The following is an 18007-nucleotide window of genomic DNA, read 5'->3' as shown; positions in this document are numbered from 1 at the left end:
ATGAAACCTTCCGATGTTAATGAGTTTAAGGTAATTGGTCCTTTGACAAGATTTTGCAAGTCTCTAAACAAAGTTCACATTTTACAGGCAAAACATCAAAAGAAACAAAACATGGATTCTTGAAGTTTAGGCAATCAGGCAATGAACTTTTCATTTTTGTTTGAAAGTTTACCTTTAACCTCCCTTTCCCACTGACAGAGACGATATCGCCAGTCTTGAGCGTGGCTCCATTTTTTGTTACAGGAGACCAATTAACCCGCACATCACCGTTGCTGACAGCAGAACAGATGTATACATGAAGTTCAAATGTGTAAATGAATCAAGTAGGCATTAAAGGAATGGAGGTGATAAATGAGAAACAAAACTTCAACATGCATGTGTGCACAAATAATGCTTATGAGTGATCAAACCACATGTTAAACAAGTCATGGTAAGTTTACTTTCAGAGAAAGAGAGAGAGTTAATGTTAAAAAATCAAGAAGGAAATTGCATTGAGAGGGAGTTAATGTCAAAAAATCAAGAAGGAAATTGCATTGACAAAGGATCCAAAGCCTAATGAGAGTGAGCCTTGGAAATATAGCACGAAGCCCATCCTAAGTAATTTTAGTGAATGCTTGATGATTTGGTTATGTAACTTAAGTTGTTTGAAGCATTGTAAAGAATTAAAATCGGTTAGCATTATACAAGGTGCAGTAGCATTGCCACGAGAATAGAATTAAGAGATGATTAAACTTTCCACATGATTTGATGGTATTCACCTGGTGAAACTGCTCAGTCAATCATTAATAGAATGTTCAGATGGCAATCATTAAGTTTCAATACAGATTAATGTAAGCCATTGCAGCCAATTTCCGTGATTACCTACTCAGTTGATTGTAAAATTTGAACTAATGTCCATGGCTGGTTCCTCTTGATTGTAAATATTCAAATTCCAACACTATAAGAACTCTTATTAGATGAGAAGCACATTAGACTGAATGTTACTTCTCAGCAAGCAATTTACAAGTCAAAACAACATACCTGATCATGTCAACAAGTTTAGAACGCGATATCTTAAATCCTGCACTAGCTACAGCATCAACCCTTGCTGATGCTTCAACAGTTGTAAATGATTTGGTCCTGCAATCAAGTGGTCAAGAGAAGATAAGCTAACACACTAAATGAGAAACAAAGGGCAACAAAGATTATTCCCTGACCTTGGAGGTTCATACTCCAGAGCAAGCAGTGGTATCTGTATGCATGACACGGAAACATTACCAACCTATGCAAGAGGGTAAAATTTTTTCAGTGTTGTTTGTTCAGCTTCTCAGAAGATAAATAACAAGGAACTGAAACCTAGAGATTTTGGACATACAACTTTCCCGCATTAGGTTACTCATGTGAAAGGCAGCAGGGTCTTACTAGAAAAAGGGAAAGAACATTTCATCTTATATTTCAGGATGCCTTGCTTTATGAATGAGGGTAGATCCTTGGCACAACAATAAGGTTGCCCACTGGCAACCTTCATGTCCTGAGCTTCAGAGGGAGGAAACAATATCAACGTATGTGTCGTATGGTTGTTTATGAACCTTTTGTAGACCCCAAACTGATTGGGCTGCCCATTTCTGCCCTAACAGCTAAGGAACATTGGCAAAAGGGAAACTTGGGATAGCATTGTCTATTGAAAATGATGAAGGGAGCAATTTTTTGCTAAAGCCATAAGGGAGTTGGTGCTATCACCGTGATGCTGTCAATTTAGTTGCGATTAGAATAATCAATACAAGTTAGCACAATGAGATTAATTGACAAAATATGGGTATATTATAGCAGGTGGGGCAAATAGCTAAAGGTAGGCACCAACATATGGCTACTAGTTTCAAATGCATTTATATGCTTTCACAGTAATTAAAAAAAAAAATTCTGCATCTACAATTTTCGCTTTTGCATCTGGCAACTACAAAACAAGAACTTCACCAAATATCAAAGGGGTGGAATGAGCAAATCAAAATCAATTTTGTGAATATCATTAAGTACATAAGCAAGGAGATCAGAGTGTGTCACTTGCATGGGAGATTATCTGATAAATACAAATGAGTTATATCATTAAAACAAGTAGACAATTGTTCCCAAATGAATCAAATAGAAGAATCAAGAAATTTGAAAGCAAATAATAAATGACAGCTTGCCAACCTTGTCTAGCGTTGTGGTAAGAAAGTCAACAAGATCTGGAACCACAAGGACATGGGCACCTTTTTCTCCCTGTATGAATATTTAGATCAGTGACTCACCATGAGTTTGTCAAGCCGAAAAAAACAGATGGCAAAAGACGCAAATGTTCAACCCATGAATGTTGAGCATGACATTACCTGCAATATTATATCTCCAACTTTATCCCTCACAATCCCTGTACCAAGAATTGCACCAAGGAAATCACCATGAGAACAAGGTTCAAACCCAAAGTTCCCTGAGATGCTGACCAGAGTATGGGTTTAGCCAATCTACATAAAGAATGGGAATACTCCTGCAACAGGTGCTAGATATACCTCAATGCAGCAACTGTATCAGGATCAGTAGTCATAATATCAGGATGTCCAACAGAAAGGCGACAACGTTCAGCCTAAATAGATCAACAGAGAGCTGGAAGTATAAATGATTAAAAGAACATGAGAAACGACTATAGACGAGCTGACACAGCTATCCCAAACCTGTGGATATCCTCCTTGGGAAACAGCTTGGATATCAGCTAACTTCTCTAGTGCCAACATTGCCTCTTTAACCACAGGAGGCGTGAGGAAATCAGTGTGGAGAATCTCCCTTCTTGATGAAGCCCGTCTTCCCTACTTAAGACCAGCAGGAATTTTCAATTTGAAAGCAATGATTCTTGATTTTAGGACAACAAATAAGTTTCTCCAAAAAGCAATCTTGGCAATTATTATCTGATCCTTCAAAATTTGAACTCCTTAAGTACAACAGCTCAAATTAGCCAAATATATGATGAGAACTTAAGAATAGGAAGAACAAAGAAATTTACAACTGGAAATATGCTATATCAGAAGATCTTTTAGAACAAAGAAATAGAAGAAACATGGATTAGTGATTGTTCTTTCAAGATGAAGTTGATATGTGAATTTGTATGGAGCAGATGGCATTTTGAAACACAAAAGTGCAACTATAGCTAACCATTTTGGCTCAAGGAATGTCAAAAGGACAGAAGCTTTGATGCGAAAAACATTAAGAGATTAACAGCAGAGAGACAAAAACAATGTAGTTCTCCAAACCAAGCATTTATGATGGACTTCTAAGGACTACAAAGGTGAATTGACTAGGCCATTACAAATTTTGACACTGGACGGCATGGAGTTGACAAGTTCCCGGAACAGTTCATGTTCAGCTCACCAAAAAACTTGATGAGTTGAAAGATAACAACATTAAAATTGAATCGATCTTGATTAGATCTTCATCTCAATACATATTAAAGAACAACAACCTGCTGAGTTGAATTATTGAGGGCTAGGCACCTGTTTTAACACTTGCTTGTACTTTTCAACTCATTTCTTGTTTTCTTTTGTAATACCACAACCATTGTAGCTAAACAAAGTGATTTTGATACACTTATCTGTCTAAAAATAAATGACATTTGTTTGAATAATTAAAGAACCTTCTGTCAAGTTTCATGATATCTATAAATATATACACATGAAATGACAATGGAAAAATAAATGATTTTTCCTATATATATATATATATATACAAACTAGGACCTAATCCATGATTGTATCTCCAAAAATAAATTTCCACAAAAAAAAAAAAAATCCCTCTTCGCCTGCACATATATGCTATAAATAGTAGAGTGCTATATATTGAACTTCTCAATCAAAAGGCAGAAAAGTAACACTCAATGGCATCAAGCATGAGATTATAAACAGGTTTCTTCATTGTTTCATACAAGAGACATCAAGTTATAGCATACTGCCTAACATTCAAGTGATACTGCGATCACAAACTCACTTCACTTAACAAAAGGCATCAATTTTCTAGAATAACCACCAACTTCATTATCCACTGCCATTTCACTTCATTAAAAATCAAACGTAAGAAACTGAAAATTTTTCATCGAAAAGTAATGAAATTGAAAACACATACACACATGCAAAATCATTCACTGGATTCATAGCATAAAAGAGTGGAAAAGAACTAAAATGGTACCATATCAGTGATGTGCTTCACCACATCAGCGACATTCCTATCTCCACCCCCTTTCAGCAAAGCATCAACGACGACGCCACCTCCGGGCTTCAAAGCACCAGAAGCGATGCATATTCCGTAAGCATTCAACCTCACTGAATTCCAAATCAACACCTCATAAGTTCGTCTTCATGGAGATTGTGGACAAAAGCAAAGCTATACCTGGAGAGGAACGGAAAAGGGATGGTTTGGAGAACTGCAAGGACCGGGGAGGAGCGAAAAACCACCAAGAAGCTCTGACGGCGGCCATGGCCATCGCCGACATCCTCCGGGATGCGAAGTTCTCTGGATACCAAGAAGATTGGGGAACGGCGGGTTTTTTAGCATATCTACCCTTAAAAAGACCATTATTTGCAAGCTTATTTCCTTAAATTTGTTACAAAATTCAAAAAATAAATAAATGAAATAAATTTTACGCACAATAAATTATTTTATTAGTGTTTGTTTATAAATATTTAAAAATATAATTTGCTTATTTAGGTATATGTTCAATTTAAAATTTTGTACCCCAAACATAAAGCAGAAAAAAAAATTTAAAGAGAATGAGTGTATATTAGACCTGTTCATGGGCCGGGCCGGGCTTCATCTATAATTACTAAATTTTAGGTTTGTCCAAGCCGGCCCGACCCGAAAATTTGGGCCTTAACTTCTGCCAGAAGTCACCCATATTTAATAACTTCTACCCAAGACCCGCCCAAGCCTGCCCAATAAGTTTTTCATCAAATAATATATAAGTTTTAAAAAAATTAACAATAATATTAATATGTGAATATGATCAAATATTATTCTACAAAACACTTAAAAATTAAAATATCAAATGCAAATATTTATTCAATTACAACAACTAATATTCAAACTATTAATGGTAATCAATAACAAATATATATTATATAAGTATATCGAAAATGAATTAATAAATAATCAATGGCAATTCAAACCATTATATATATATATATATATATAAAGTATTATTTGTTGATAAATATATTTTATAATTCAGGGCGGGCTGGGCCAGACTGGGCTTTTATTAATGAAAACCAAACCCGACCCGTTTATAAAATGGGTTTTTTTTGTCTAAGGCCCGGACATCGGGCCTTATATATTTGTCCAAGCCCTCCTATTTTTCGGGCGGGCCTTCGGGCTTGGGCGGGTAGCCCAGCTCTTGGACAGGTCTAGTGTATATATATATATATATATATATATTAAATTATATATAACCAACGGCCTTTGGGTCAATTAATATTGGGTCTTTTGCGTAGGGTGTTTATTTTGAGGAGAACCCATGATCGAACCTCATGTCCTATGTAAGGTGAGAGCACGTGAGGCCGGCGCTGGAACTTTGGCTCCCACACGTCACGTCCCCGTGCTCCTGTGTTTTGTCACCTTTTTCACTATATGTGTATATTTGTTTAAAAAAATAAATAAACCACTAACATTAATAGAAGGAGAACATAAACATAAAAGAGAAAAACAACAAAAAATAAAATAAAACGAAGAAAAAAAATATACTAGAGATGGATCAACACAAAATAAAAAAAAAACATAAAAATAAAGGTATAAAAAAAAAACCGCATCACTCTGGATGATATCATACGAAAGGTGGGTGATTACTAATAGATTTTTATATAAAAAAAAATTATATATATTTTGATTATATAATTTATATATGACTTTATATTCAATTTTAAAACCTCAAAACAATAGATTTATTTTTACTTTTACTTTTTTTATTTTACTCCACTCAAGATTCAGTTATTTTTTTTTTAGTCCAATTTTTAGAAATGCATACAATGCCGGAATTTCAGCTCTAGATTTTTGTATAAAGAGGAAATAAAATACCATCACTGTTATTGAAGAGGCAATTGTTGGTTTTTAATAAAATATTTTCTTAAAATTTTAGTCTAATAGTCTATCTTCTAAAATTAAAGTCCTTGATAAATAACTGTACAAACACCAATACTTGCAGACAACTTTAACTTGCTTGAAAATTGAAACAACCCTTTTATTTATATATATATATTTTTTGGATTAATGTAAGATTTTTGCATATTGTGCAAACAAATCACAAAACACTTTACTACTTTTTTTGGATTAATGTAAGATTTTTGCATATTATGCAAACAAATCACAAAACACTAAACTACTTTTTTTTTCTTTTTTCCCCCACTTTCAATTATCAGTATCACACTATCACTCTTTCTATAGCTTCTTTCAAACCTCTCACTTACATTGATTGCCAGTAACAAACCCACTATTCCCAACTAGCAAATGATCCATAAGTTTTCCCAACCTCTGAGCCCCAAACCCAGGCTTCAGCAGTAAAACATCTCCAACCTCTGTGCATACAGGGCTCCCTTCACACCACCCTCCATACACAAAGCTCTCATTTCTCCGGCCACCGAGCAGTTCATCGTCGATCTTATCCAATACCGCATCATTACTAATAAACTTTCGTGCAAATGGGACGTTTGCGTCGATCATATGGACGGCATCGGAGACCGAAAGCGTCCTAGGATGTTGTTTAGGAGGCTTGTCCCAGGAAATGTAGTGCAGGTCATGGTTAACTACAGTGTGCATGAACTCAGGAGTGTTGCAAATGAGTGTTTGGAAGTAGCCTTCTGAAGATGATACAAAGTTTGTGTAGTACATCAGTAGTGTTCTGGGCAGATTGTCCCACCCCCATATTGTGTACTCCACAAATTCCCTTGACAAAACCATCCATGCTGACCCTGATTTTCCAGTGACTCATTTTATAACAGTTTTATTTTCATTTTAGTATAAATTAATATATATATATATATGAGAATTTGTCAATTGTTGACGTTTTAAACACAAACAATATCATAAATAGAACTTAAAATCATGCCCTTGCATTGGGGTAATTGATTGAATTTTTATTTTATAACAAAGTATTGTTATGATGATGATTAAACGATTTAAATTAAAGAATTCTATATCCTACACAGAACTATTTAATACTGTTATTTTATTTTTCATAGTTTATGATAGTATTTATAATAATATTTAATATTATTGTGCAAATTTACTATGATTTTTATTGTTTTAAATGAATGATTTATGACTGTTAGATTCAAATGTAATTGTGGAAAAATGGATATATATATATATATAGAATGCATTTCTACGGACGTTTCGTACAAGATGAATCTAATATATATATATATATATATATATATATATATTAGTGTGCATTTGCACCTTTAATGACCCTTAAAGCACTCTCCATTTTAGAAAGCAAGTCAATGTGTGGAATGAGTAACCGAAAAGACAGTTCTCATGATGGTCAAGTCTATGCACTAAGTCATAGTATTTGGAAAACTACCAAAAAAACAGGACAGCAGATGAAATCATAACTTCAATGGAAACCGAAAAAAAAAAAAGAAAAACCAAGAATAACTTATCTTGAATTAAAGATCTTATTCCATCTAGTCTTAGATTAATGCAAACATTAACTGAAGATTTGCAAACCTGTGAAGAGTTTGAAAGCAGTGGGAAGTTCTCTTCTTTGTGAGGCCCAAAACACATCAGTCTTCTTTGTTTTGTATAGTCCAGGGTCAATGATCAATGGCTTGGCTCTTTGGTCCCTTTTTTTTCAGAACAAAATGGATAAAAAAAAAAAATCAGAAAAGTAATATCCAAGAAAGACTAGAGAAAATTCATCTGTGAATATTCCACTTACTCTTTCCATCCCAAATTACTAAAATACTCTAAAAAGCTCAAGTTCCTTGGAAGTGATGAGAAGGTGTGAAGAAGATCTACAAATCAAACATTAAAACATCATCAAACAAACTTTGAAAAGAAAATTAAAAAAAAAAAAATTGTTAAAACAAGAAGAGAAAGAGGAAAAAAATCACCATCTTGAGTAACAAGAGGATAATCAGAAGCACTAAGATTAATAAACCAATCCCAATCTTTACTCTTCTTCAGCAAAACAGCACAAGCATGCAGAGTATTAGCCATCATGGTTGGACCTTTATATGTAACCATGTTAGCTTTCCTAATCACATGCACGTTCATCACCATCTTGAAAAGCTGGTTCATCTCCACCTTCTTTTCTAACTCCTTCCTTTCCATGGCAGGCGCCTTTAAGTCCAAATGCAGCACGTAGACGTTCCTTGGATGGTAGACTGCATGCAAGGTCCTCCATAGCTTCTCAAGGTCTCCCTTTGATCCAGAAATAAGGTAAGCAAAGCGAGGGATAGATGGAGAAGGTGGTGGTGGTGAAGAGAGGTTGGAGAGGATTAATGGAGGAGGAGGAGAGGAGAAAAGAGTAGTGATGGTGATGGAGGTGATGGGTTTGTTGAAGGTGGAGAGGAGGAGGACGGCACAGAGGATCCAACAGAGAACCATTGGGAAAGCCCATCTCTTCTCCATTAATGGTATTTGTGGAGCTCTTGATTTCAATGGCTCCATTGTTGTTGCTCTTTCTCTCTCTGTCTGTCTCTGTGGAAGAAGAAGAAGAAGAAGAAGAAGAAGAAGAGGAAACAGAGGAGAGTTGTGAGGGATGTGTTAAGGATTGAAACAAGTGTTATTATATAGGCTTAGTTGTAATTATTAATTAAGTTTTGTGAAAAATTAAATTTTTAGCCTTTTGCTATGCTAAGTTGCTTATCAAGTTGTGAAAGATTTTTAACTTTTGCTAAATTGTTTTTATAGACTTCCTTTGACTAGTTTTAAATTGTCTTATTTTATAAGTTTTTTCCATTTTTCTTTTACTTATCTAAATTTGTAAAATAGTAAAAAAAAAAATTTCAAACTTATCATTCATACGATATCAAATAAATCATTTTCATTTCTAGTCCAATATATCTTCTTTCTATTGCTTTTCAATACAACTTCAGATTTTTGACTCGTATTATATATTTTTAACGACTATGATTTAAATCAAGTTAATATTTTTTTTACTTGTTAAAATCCAATCTAAATTATATATATATATATATATATATATGCAAAAGTTTCATTAAACATGTATAACCCTTGTCACCATTCATAAATATATATATATATATATATATATATATTTTTATTAGTCAAGTTTAAATTTTTGTCATTGAAAACATATATAACAAGTGTCAAATATCTAAAGTTGTATTAAAAAGTAATTTAGGGGTGATGTATTTTACTAAAACCCAACCCATTCAACTATATATTTCTATTAAATATATAAGGTATTAAATCTTATTTAATTACTTCTGTACTCAATTTCAAATTGAAAAATAAGAAAGGAGAAATATTTTTTGGGAATTGTAAAAGAGAGAAATTATGGAATTTTAATGGAGTTTTAGATAAGAATAATTATGAAAAATTAATATTTCTTTTTTATAAATTTAAATTATCAATCAACTTTAACTGATTTTTTTAAGTTAAAATGGAAATGTCAAAAAGGCTACATGGACTATTTTTTTAAGGTATACTGCAATTCAATTCCTCCTCAATTTTTATTCTTTGTGTAATATAAATATTGTTAAGGGGTAAAATGGTCATTTTAATTATATTGAAAACCCCTAAAAACAAAGAAAAACTAATTTTGCCTAATAAAATTTTATAATAATAAGATCAGGTTTCGGTCTTGCATATCATAATAGCAGTCTTGTCATCAGGTCATCAGCTAACAAAAGTTCATCATAAGTTGGGTATGTTATTATTATTATTATTATTATTATTATTATTATTATTTGGAGTGATAGGTTAAGGATTTTTTAATTTGAAATATGGACTAAATATATAAGTGTATATTCAGATATGAAATTAATATTTTAATATATTTATATTAGTAAATTAAGATGGGGTTTTAATTTGTATGAGTTAAGATTTAAACATGTCTTTTTATTAAAAAATATAAAACTATTATTTAAGAGATCTTGGTGCTAATAGTTTAAGAGATTGTTTATATTTTAGAATAATTATTTGCTAATAAATTATATAATATTTAATTATGTTTTTAAATTTTTATTTTTTGAAAAAGTGGTGACTAAAACATGGTGTTGGTTTCTTTCCACTTGCTCCAGATAATATTTTTATTTTTAAAAATTATTAAAAAAAATAAAATCTTTTGTCCTTGGTCAAGTTGGGGGAGGACCCAACAAAGTCAGATCCAAAACAAAAACGTATTTGGTACTCAAATCTCAATCTCAATTTGTTATTAATTTTAATGACATGTTTCCTAACTGAAATAATGCAAACTTTGCTATTTATTTAATTTCCCTTCCAAGGACTCATATTGAAATTAAAAGGAGGTTCATACTTCCAAAACAGTTGTAGACATCTAAAATAGTAAACACAAATATATTTTTATATTATTCTATCTAACTTTATTAATTATTGTCCTGGCAAAATAAGTCTATAGTCCTTATTGTTAGACTTATTATATTATTAATGAAATTACATATATCCCCTATGGAAACCAACATAGTAGACCTGTTCATGGGCCGGACCGGGCTGAATTTTTATCTATAATTACTAAAATTCAAGCTTAACTAATTAATAAATATATTTTATAATTCGGGCCGGATCAGGCCTGGTCGGGGTTTTAATAATAAAAACCAAACCTGGCCTATTTTTAAAATGGTTTTTTTTGTCCAAGGTCCGGACATCCGGCTTTATATATTTGTCCAAACTCTACTATTTTTCGGGCCGGCTTTCGGGCTTGGACGGGTAGCCCGGCCCAAGTCTACAACATAGTACATGTGTGTGTTTTGGGTTAAATGTAAGTATATAAATGACTTAAGTAATTATCATGGTTTATATGGGGTATAAAAGTAATTATAAATTTTGTGGAGATTTAAATAGTTAATTGTGATTGATTCAATTTAATTGTATTTGACCCGAATTTGGTATGTTTAAATTTAATAAAATGTTGACAACAAGATGTGACATTGATGGTCCACTTATGGTTAACACAACTTGTTTGAGCCGTCCAAACGAGTTGTTAATTCATATATTTATTAATATATGTATACATTTTATTTTAAGAATATTGACAGAGGCGTCGTGGATTGGCCTCCCAAAAATTAAAAATTTTATATTTAATATATGCATGTTATGTATATATTTATAATTAAAAACTTTTCATTAGTCTCCCAATATTTTTATTATTTATAATTAACTTTTTTTACCCATAAGGTTTAATGTCAAGATCCTTTATTACTTTTTTTTTTGGAAAAAAAAATGAATGAATTATAATTTATTATAAAAATACTAATGTATAGTTCCTTTTATTATTATGATTTATCCCATTTATTTCTAAAAAAAAACTAATGTATATTGATTTTATATTTTAAGTCCATAGAACACACTGAGCTCTCATACTGTGATAGCCAAGTGATTTTTTTGAAAGGCGATAGCCGAATCGCGACGAACATGGAGCAGCGTCAACGAACCACGGGACGATATTTCATGGCCAGGCCACTACGTAACCGCCTCACTCATGCGAGATGGAGATCGAACTCGGGGAGCCCACGTCGACAATCGCGCGACACCCCTACGCTAGTGACCCGACGCCATTGTACTGAAATAGTCGTTGGCGGTGATTTAAATTTTTACATCAATAAAAAAGTTTTATATATCCAAATTAATTAATTTTTTCTAAAAGAAATTTTAAAAAATTATTATTTTCTATTTCTGAAAACTTATATAACTAAAATTACAGAATTTTTTTTTTTTGTTATTTTCCATGTGTTTGTACTCACTTTTTATTAGCTTAACAAAATTATGATTTATTCATTAATATAAAAAAATAATAATAATCCATCACCCAAATCAAATCAATTGTTAGAAAACAAGCCATATTTCTTAACAAATAAACAGATGAAGAACCTCACTGAAAATCACTTATATGAACTCTTTACAAGAATCAATCCCTGTATATCACTTATCTATACAATGTGCATATCTTGAGAAAATATGCACATTCATGTCTAAAAGTATCGTATCACCAACCGATAAAAGACTCAAGTCATCTCCAAGAGCTTGATGTTGCCACTGGAATTTGCGGCGAGCAAGGTGGATGATCGATTTCGCCAGCACACACAAGATATGAAGTGCGTCGAATCATCCACTTCTCGGCCTGAGATAGGGTCTGTGCATGTGAATTTGTATGATAGAACCGGCATCGGGAAAGCCTTGTGATAGATAAAGACCTGTTCAAGAATAACTAATAATCTCGCATCGCCTTAATTACTAGTAAAAATGCATACGAGCATGTAAGTTTGGATGTCTCATCCTATCGGTTTGAATTAGCATTTTTTTTTTTCTTTCGAAAGTCTAATGGATTAAACAACACATAACATAAAAGCATACCTCATTTGTTTCTGAACCTGTTGCTATATATCCATCAGAAAGTGATAGACCAACAAAATTCTGAGGAAAGAAGGAAAAGAAAAATAATGCATGATGCGCTTTCATATCAGTTATCACTATAGAACATACATTAACAAATTGGATTTTGCAATGATTTGTTACCTTTACATTCGTGTGACCGGTGAATGTCTGAAGAGGATCATCGATGACACCGGATGCGCAAAGGGACAAATCCCAAAGCTTCAAAGTGTTGTCTGTTGATGCAGAGACAATGGTTGTTGAATCCAAAAACTTCACATAGCTCACAGTCTTGGCATGCCCGATTAATGTCCGATGAGGAACAGTAAAGTTTCGGAGATCGTAGCAATATATGTTATGATCTGCTGAGCTGATTGCAAGCGAGTGAGATGAGTCCGGAGCGAACTGAACAGAGCAGACATTAGCGTTTGTTCTAATGGTACCGATGCTTTCTGTCTGCAATTCCAATCACAATGAAAACATAAATATTAAGAGTGTTTCAGAACGAAGCCGGATGTAAGATAACATTTAAGTGCACTACATATTGTTTAAAACCTTGCATACACCAAGTACAAGAGTAGAATTGCCTGATTGATGTTCCAGAGCTTTACAGCACGGTCATCACTTCCGCTTGCCAACTTTGTTGGATCGACTTGGGAGAAATCGACGGACCAGACGCGTCTCTCATGCTCCCTCATTTCCACTAAAACTTCGGCTCTTGTAGCATCCCATATCTAATATGACACCGAACCCATATCACATACAGAATCATAAATAGCATGAAAGAGAATAAAAGACGAATATGAACTTAACCTGAACAACACCTTCAAAATCACTTGAAGCAATCTGGCTTTTGATGTAACTATTCCAACAAATACTACTGAACTTTGATCTACCAATTATTTCAGCCACAGGATAATGAAGCTCATGCTCTTCATTTAGGATCAAATTGCATTCGAATATTTTGATTTTCTTGTTTACTCCAGCAGTGGCAAAAAGCTCCTTATCCCGATCGAAACTCAGCGAACAGACTAAACTTGATGAATTCAAGAGATCTCCTTGCTTAAGTTCAGCTCGAACTTTGAGCTTGCTGAAAGATAGATAGCTGCAGAGGTCCATGAGAAATGAATCTATCCATTTGTTTTTCCCTCCACTTCCATGGCTTGACGTACCATCCAAATTGTAAACAGAGCTTGCCTCGGTTCTTGAGAGTGACCCTCCAGCAGAACTCGGTAACGCAAGCTTTCTGCTTGTAAGTTTCTCTGATGGTTTCATCATCCCAAATCTTGTCAAGAAGTAAGCGGTCTCTAGCTTTTCAAAGTTCTTCATCACCCGAGAACTTCTCGACAAAATAATTTCCTGCATTGCTGCTGGGTTCTCAGATTTAAGACATTCGACAAGCTCCCCTTTATATTCTTCAATACCATAGTTCGGCAGTCCTGGTCTGACACGCTTCCGGGAACCTGAGGAAGATGATTCATTACTTGTGAAATGACAGACGGAAGTTTGATTCACCTTTTTTAAAGCCGAATGTTCACCATTGTTATTCAACGGCAAATTAAATTCTTCTTCTTTCTTTATGACAGACTGATGATTTAGAATCTCCTCCATGTCAGTAGAAAGAAACTGAATTGCATCTTCTAACTTATCAGCTTCTTCTTGCTTTCTTTGCTGCAACTCCAACAGAAATTCCGATAGTAATTCCTGACTTTCTATATTGTCTTGTAACCTAGTGGCAGCCTCACGTTCTTCAAAACTGTCTTTCGGTTCATTGAGGAATTCACTCTGTAATATCTCACTAACACACGACAAAACCAATATTACCTAATCAATTCAACTTCCATAAAAATACTAAAAACTCTAAACAGCGAAATCCATTTCAGTAACTACTTTAGCATAAGAGTAACAAGTAAAAAGTGATCAATAGGTAACCATTGGCATGAGACAAACACACTCAGTTTTAAACATGATTGAAAATCTAAACTTGAATTTCACCACTATGCCATTGTTTACATTGTAAAACTCTATATTTTGCGACAAAAAGAAACTCATAGAGAATGTATATCAATTAAAAAAATTTCACCATTCAATAAGGGAGTTGAAAGACAACCTCATCTTCGGCCGAGAATTCGGCTGAGGATGCAACAGCCAAAGGCAAAATGAAGCTTGCTTTGGCCATTTGAGCAGCAACTGTGGAGGAAGAACACGATGCCGCAAGCTAGCCATGTTTCCAAGCTTTTCATCGGGCGAATTGAATGAGCAAAACAGCTGCACAGAAAGCAAACAATCCACATGCATTACTTTAGTTCACAACATAACACACAAGAATAGAAAAATCTCTCATTTTTTTTATAGATCATCAACCTCAAACAGAAGCACGCCTAATCGATATATATCAGAGGCCAATGTGCCTGAATCCCCTGCAACTTCTTCTGGACTTGTATACCAATTCATCTCCATAGCCAAAACCTTCTTAAGTGGAAACGCCTTCACAGCATCATCTAAATCTTCTTTCACTGTTCCAATACCAACCTTTTGATCCATAGTCTCCTGTGAAGCCTCATCCCGGAAACTACTGCCTTCTCCCAAGGATTCAGAGCCAGAGGAGCAAGAGGCAGACTCAATGAAGGAAATGTGATTGAAGGGGGACATGAGGAAGCACGAAGGCCGAATGTTTACAATGACAATGGCTTGTGAATGGGCAAGGCTCACAGCTTCCACAACTTGCTTGAAGATGTGAAGGCACTCTACAGGATCAACAAGCCTGCCCGGCTTGTCAAGCCACTCTCGTAAGCTTAGCTCGTCCTCATCTGGAATCTCACAGATTCTATATCCACTAGAAAACTCTTCTTCTTCTTCTTCTTCTTCTTCTTCTTCTTCTTCTTCTTCTTCTTCTTCTTCTTCTTCCTCTATGATTGCTTTCTCATTCCTCAGAGAGGAGCACTGAGTATCCTGCATTCTATTCTTTATAACTACCCATCCCATGAGAAGTCAATCCAAGAGAAGAAGAATCAGTGCATCAAAATCATTCTTTTTTGGACTATCATACCAAACCGTTGGCAGAGAACACCATTATCCACAAAGAAATGATTGAAAACCAAGCAATGAAATCAGAATTTCAGCCTTGGGATCAGCAAGAGAAGAAGAAACAACCCATGCATGTCCTTTTTGGAGAACCAAAAGAAACCATTGCTACAGAACATCATCATCCACAAAGCACACGCCTTTTCTAATACAAAGAAAAGCTTCAAAAACAAAGAAAACAAGCGCATAAGAGAGAATGGAACCAAATTCTCAGCCTGATCATCAGGAAAAAAGAACCCCAATAAGATGACACCATCATCCACAAAGCTCACACCTTTCCTCAAGAAAAAGTTTCAACCCCAAAGCAATCAAGCACACGAGAGAGAGAACGGAACCAAAATCACGCCTTTCAAGAAAAAAAAAACAGCACAAAAAACCTCCCGCAAAAAGCAGCAGAAACCATGTCAGAAAAGCACCATTTCCCAGAAGAAAAAAAAAGTAAAAGAGAGAGAGAGAGAGAGAGAGAGAACAACAAAAAGGAACAGAACTAGTGACGAAGATGAGGAGAAGAGGATAAGGCTCTGTTGCTTGAATACTAGAACCAGCCTCGCGGGCGCTTAGTAGCCGCACGAATAGACCACAAACTCAACGTGGCTTTCGGTTCTTCGCGCTTTATCCCAGTGGGAACTATTGAAGAGAAAGCCCAGAAAAACGAAGCAAAAATAAAAAAAAGCATTTAAGAATCATAAATGTGGGGCTTTTATCTCGTCCTTTCTGTTGAGTTCGTGTGGTGTGTATCCATGGATGGATTGTGGGTCATGCTCTGCGCTTTTGTGGGTCTCCAATGGCGGATCAAACAGCAACAATCACCATTGTTTTCATCCACCCACAAACACCACATAATCACTAGCACTGTAGCACAAACACACACACAGAGATCAAGAGACCACTTTGGCCTTTCTAAACACCAACACAAGCACACAGAGATAGAGAGACACAGACAGAGAGAGAGAGAGAGAGAGAAGAAGAAGAAGAAAGAGACAAAGGAGGGGTTGAATGTGTGGAGAAGGAGATGATGTCGTGCGCTTTAACGTGTGGCTTGGAGCATTGCTCGCACTACACGTACATGTGAGTCAGATAGATTACTGACTGCCAGTGTTTGGACTGGAACTTTTTGCTGCACCTCCTATAGATCAAAATTTCCCCCCTTTGTTTTTTTTACTACTTTAGGTTTATTGTATCGATTTTTTTTCACATAAAATCTCGTTTTTACAACATCAAAATCTACATAAAATAACAATAATATATTGTTTAACTTGTGAATAAGCTTTATATTTGTATTTGTCTCTGACTTAAATCTTAAATGAGAGTGCTTGTTGTTTGATATAATTTTTTTTATTTATTTAAATAATAATAATAAATTACTAACTACTCTTTCGTCTATTGATATATAGTTCTTTATGTAGGGTATTCATGTCTTGCAATATGTATATATATATATATTTGAACTTAATTCATATAAGATTATAGTAGAGGTGTATCGAGATGATGATTATACAATTGTGCACATCTTTGACATAGGATTAGAGCGCAATTAATTATGAATATACGTAAAGCTAAAAATTGATTATCCAGTTTTGCATCTTTATTTGGAGATGCAGGCTAAATTACCGTAACCGAACTCAAACCAAAAATCTATCATTACCGCAATGTAATCAGGAGAACATAAACTCCAAAAAATAAAATAAAATTCTCATGCTATTATCTTGCCCAAATGGACCTGTGTCACTTGAGCTATGAGCTCATTGGCTCTTGCCCACTTTCATTTGGGAAAATTACTCATGAGAGTGTTTTGATATTTTTTCCATGGTGTGGTTTGTTCTTAAAATCATCGTCAATCTCTATCTTTTTTAGCACAGAGGTGTATATGACAATTGTTGAATTTATTTAATATAATAATAAATTCTTGTGATTAACCAAAATTGTTGGATTACTTGAATTCTTTGTATCCTCTGTTTGAATGTTTATTGTAGTGACACATATTGACATATACAAATGCCTCGTTTTAGAAGGTAATATGCGAAATATTAATATGAATACCACAAATTAAGGTAATGTGCAAAAAAAAACTATCTAAAATAAATAAAAACTTTTTGAAAAAATTAATTAAATAAATATCAAGAATTTACAGCGGTTAACAAAGCAGCAACCTCAATTATTTACAAACATGCAATGTCCTTCTTTGGCGAAGATTTATGCAAAGATTCAATTCAATTAATAAGATCAACACTAATCATGACATTAATTACTCCTTAATCCTTGTCAAAATTTAGACTTTTGCATATATGTCCCTAGAAAAGAGGGCAAATTATCACCTTGTCGATAGAGAAAACAGAAAACAGTCAAAACACAAAGAAAT

At 34.2% G+C, this 18007-nt stretch overlaps 3 protein-coding genes across 7 annotated transcripts; all 3 read right to left on the bottom strand.

Moving 5' to 3' along the window:
• Positions 1 to 25: 25 nt before the first annotated feature.
• LOC120258616 (putative RNA-binding protein YlmH) lies at positions 26 to 4541 on the bottom strand. Its single transcript, XM_039266074.1, has 9 exons — positions 4387 to 4541; positions 4186 to 4319; positions 2685 to 2816; positions 2523 to 2596; positions 2346 to 2451; positions 2170 to 2238; positions 1197 to 1261; positions 1021 to 1119; positions 26 to 272 (listed from the first exon to the last, which is right to left on the bottom strand). The coding sequence occupies exons 1-9, from the start codon at positions 4487 to 4489 to the stop codon at positions 26 to 28; spliced, it is 1029 nt and encodes a 342-aa protein (XP_039122008.1). The 5' UTR covers positions 4490 to 4541.
• Positions 4542 to 6254: 1713 nt separating this feature from the next.
• Positions 6255 to 8691, bottom strand: LOC120259141 (beta-glucuronosyltransferase GlcAT14A-like). The gene is made up of 4 exons (XM_039266683.1): positions 8100 to 8691; positions 7925 to 8000; positions 7714 to 7829; positions 6255 to 6953 (listed from the first exon to the last, which is right to left on the bottom strand). The coding sequence occupies exons 1-4, from the start codon at positions 8656 to 8658 to the stop codon at positions 6445 to 6447; spliced, it is 1260 nt and encodes a 419-aa protein (XP_039122617.1). The 5' UTR covers positions 8659 to 8691; the 3' UTR covers positions 6255 to 6444.
• A 3285-nt stretch (positions 8692 to 11976) lies between these two features.
• LOC120258838 (protein SPA1-RELATED 3-like) lies at positions 11977 to 16574 on the bottom strand. Of its 5 annotated transcripts, none has more exons than XM_039266280.1 (8): positions 14929 to 16569; positions 14675 to 14832; positions 14103 to 14362; positions 13378 to 14027; positions 13152 to 13298; positions 12709 to 13020; positions 12547 to 12606; positions 11977 to 12386 (listed from the first exon to the last, which is right to left on the bottom strand). In XM_039266280.1, the coding sequence occupies exons 1-8, from the start codon at positions 15547 to 15549 to the stop codon at positions 12198 to 12200; spliced, it is 2397 nt and encodes a 798-aa protein (XP_039122214.1). In that variant the 5' UTR covers positions 15550 to 16569; the 3' UTR covers positions 11977 to 12197. The 5 variants fall into 5 exon arrangements, with proteins under 5 accessions (XP_039122214.1, XP_039122213.1, XP_039122212.1 ...); XM_039266279.1 differs by having other exon boundaries at positions 13378 to 14362; positions 14929 to 15516; positions 15614 to 16569; XM_039266278.1 differs by having other exon boundaries at positions 13378 to 14362.
• Positions 16575 to 18007: the final 1433 nt, after the last annotated feature.

This window comes from Dioscorea cayenensis, chromosome 4, assembly GCF_009730915.1.
Source record: "Dioscorea cayenensis subsp. rotundata cultivar TDr96_F1 chromosome 4, TDr96_F1_v2_PseudoChromosome.rev07_lg8_w22 25.fasta, whole genome shotgun sequence".
Lineage (NCBI taxonomy): Eukaryota > Viridiplantae > Streptophyta > Magnoliopsida > Dioscoreales > Dioscoreaceae > Dioscorea > Dioscorea cayenensis.
This window is presented reverse-complemented; position numbering and strand designations above follow the sequence as displayed.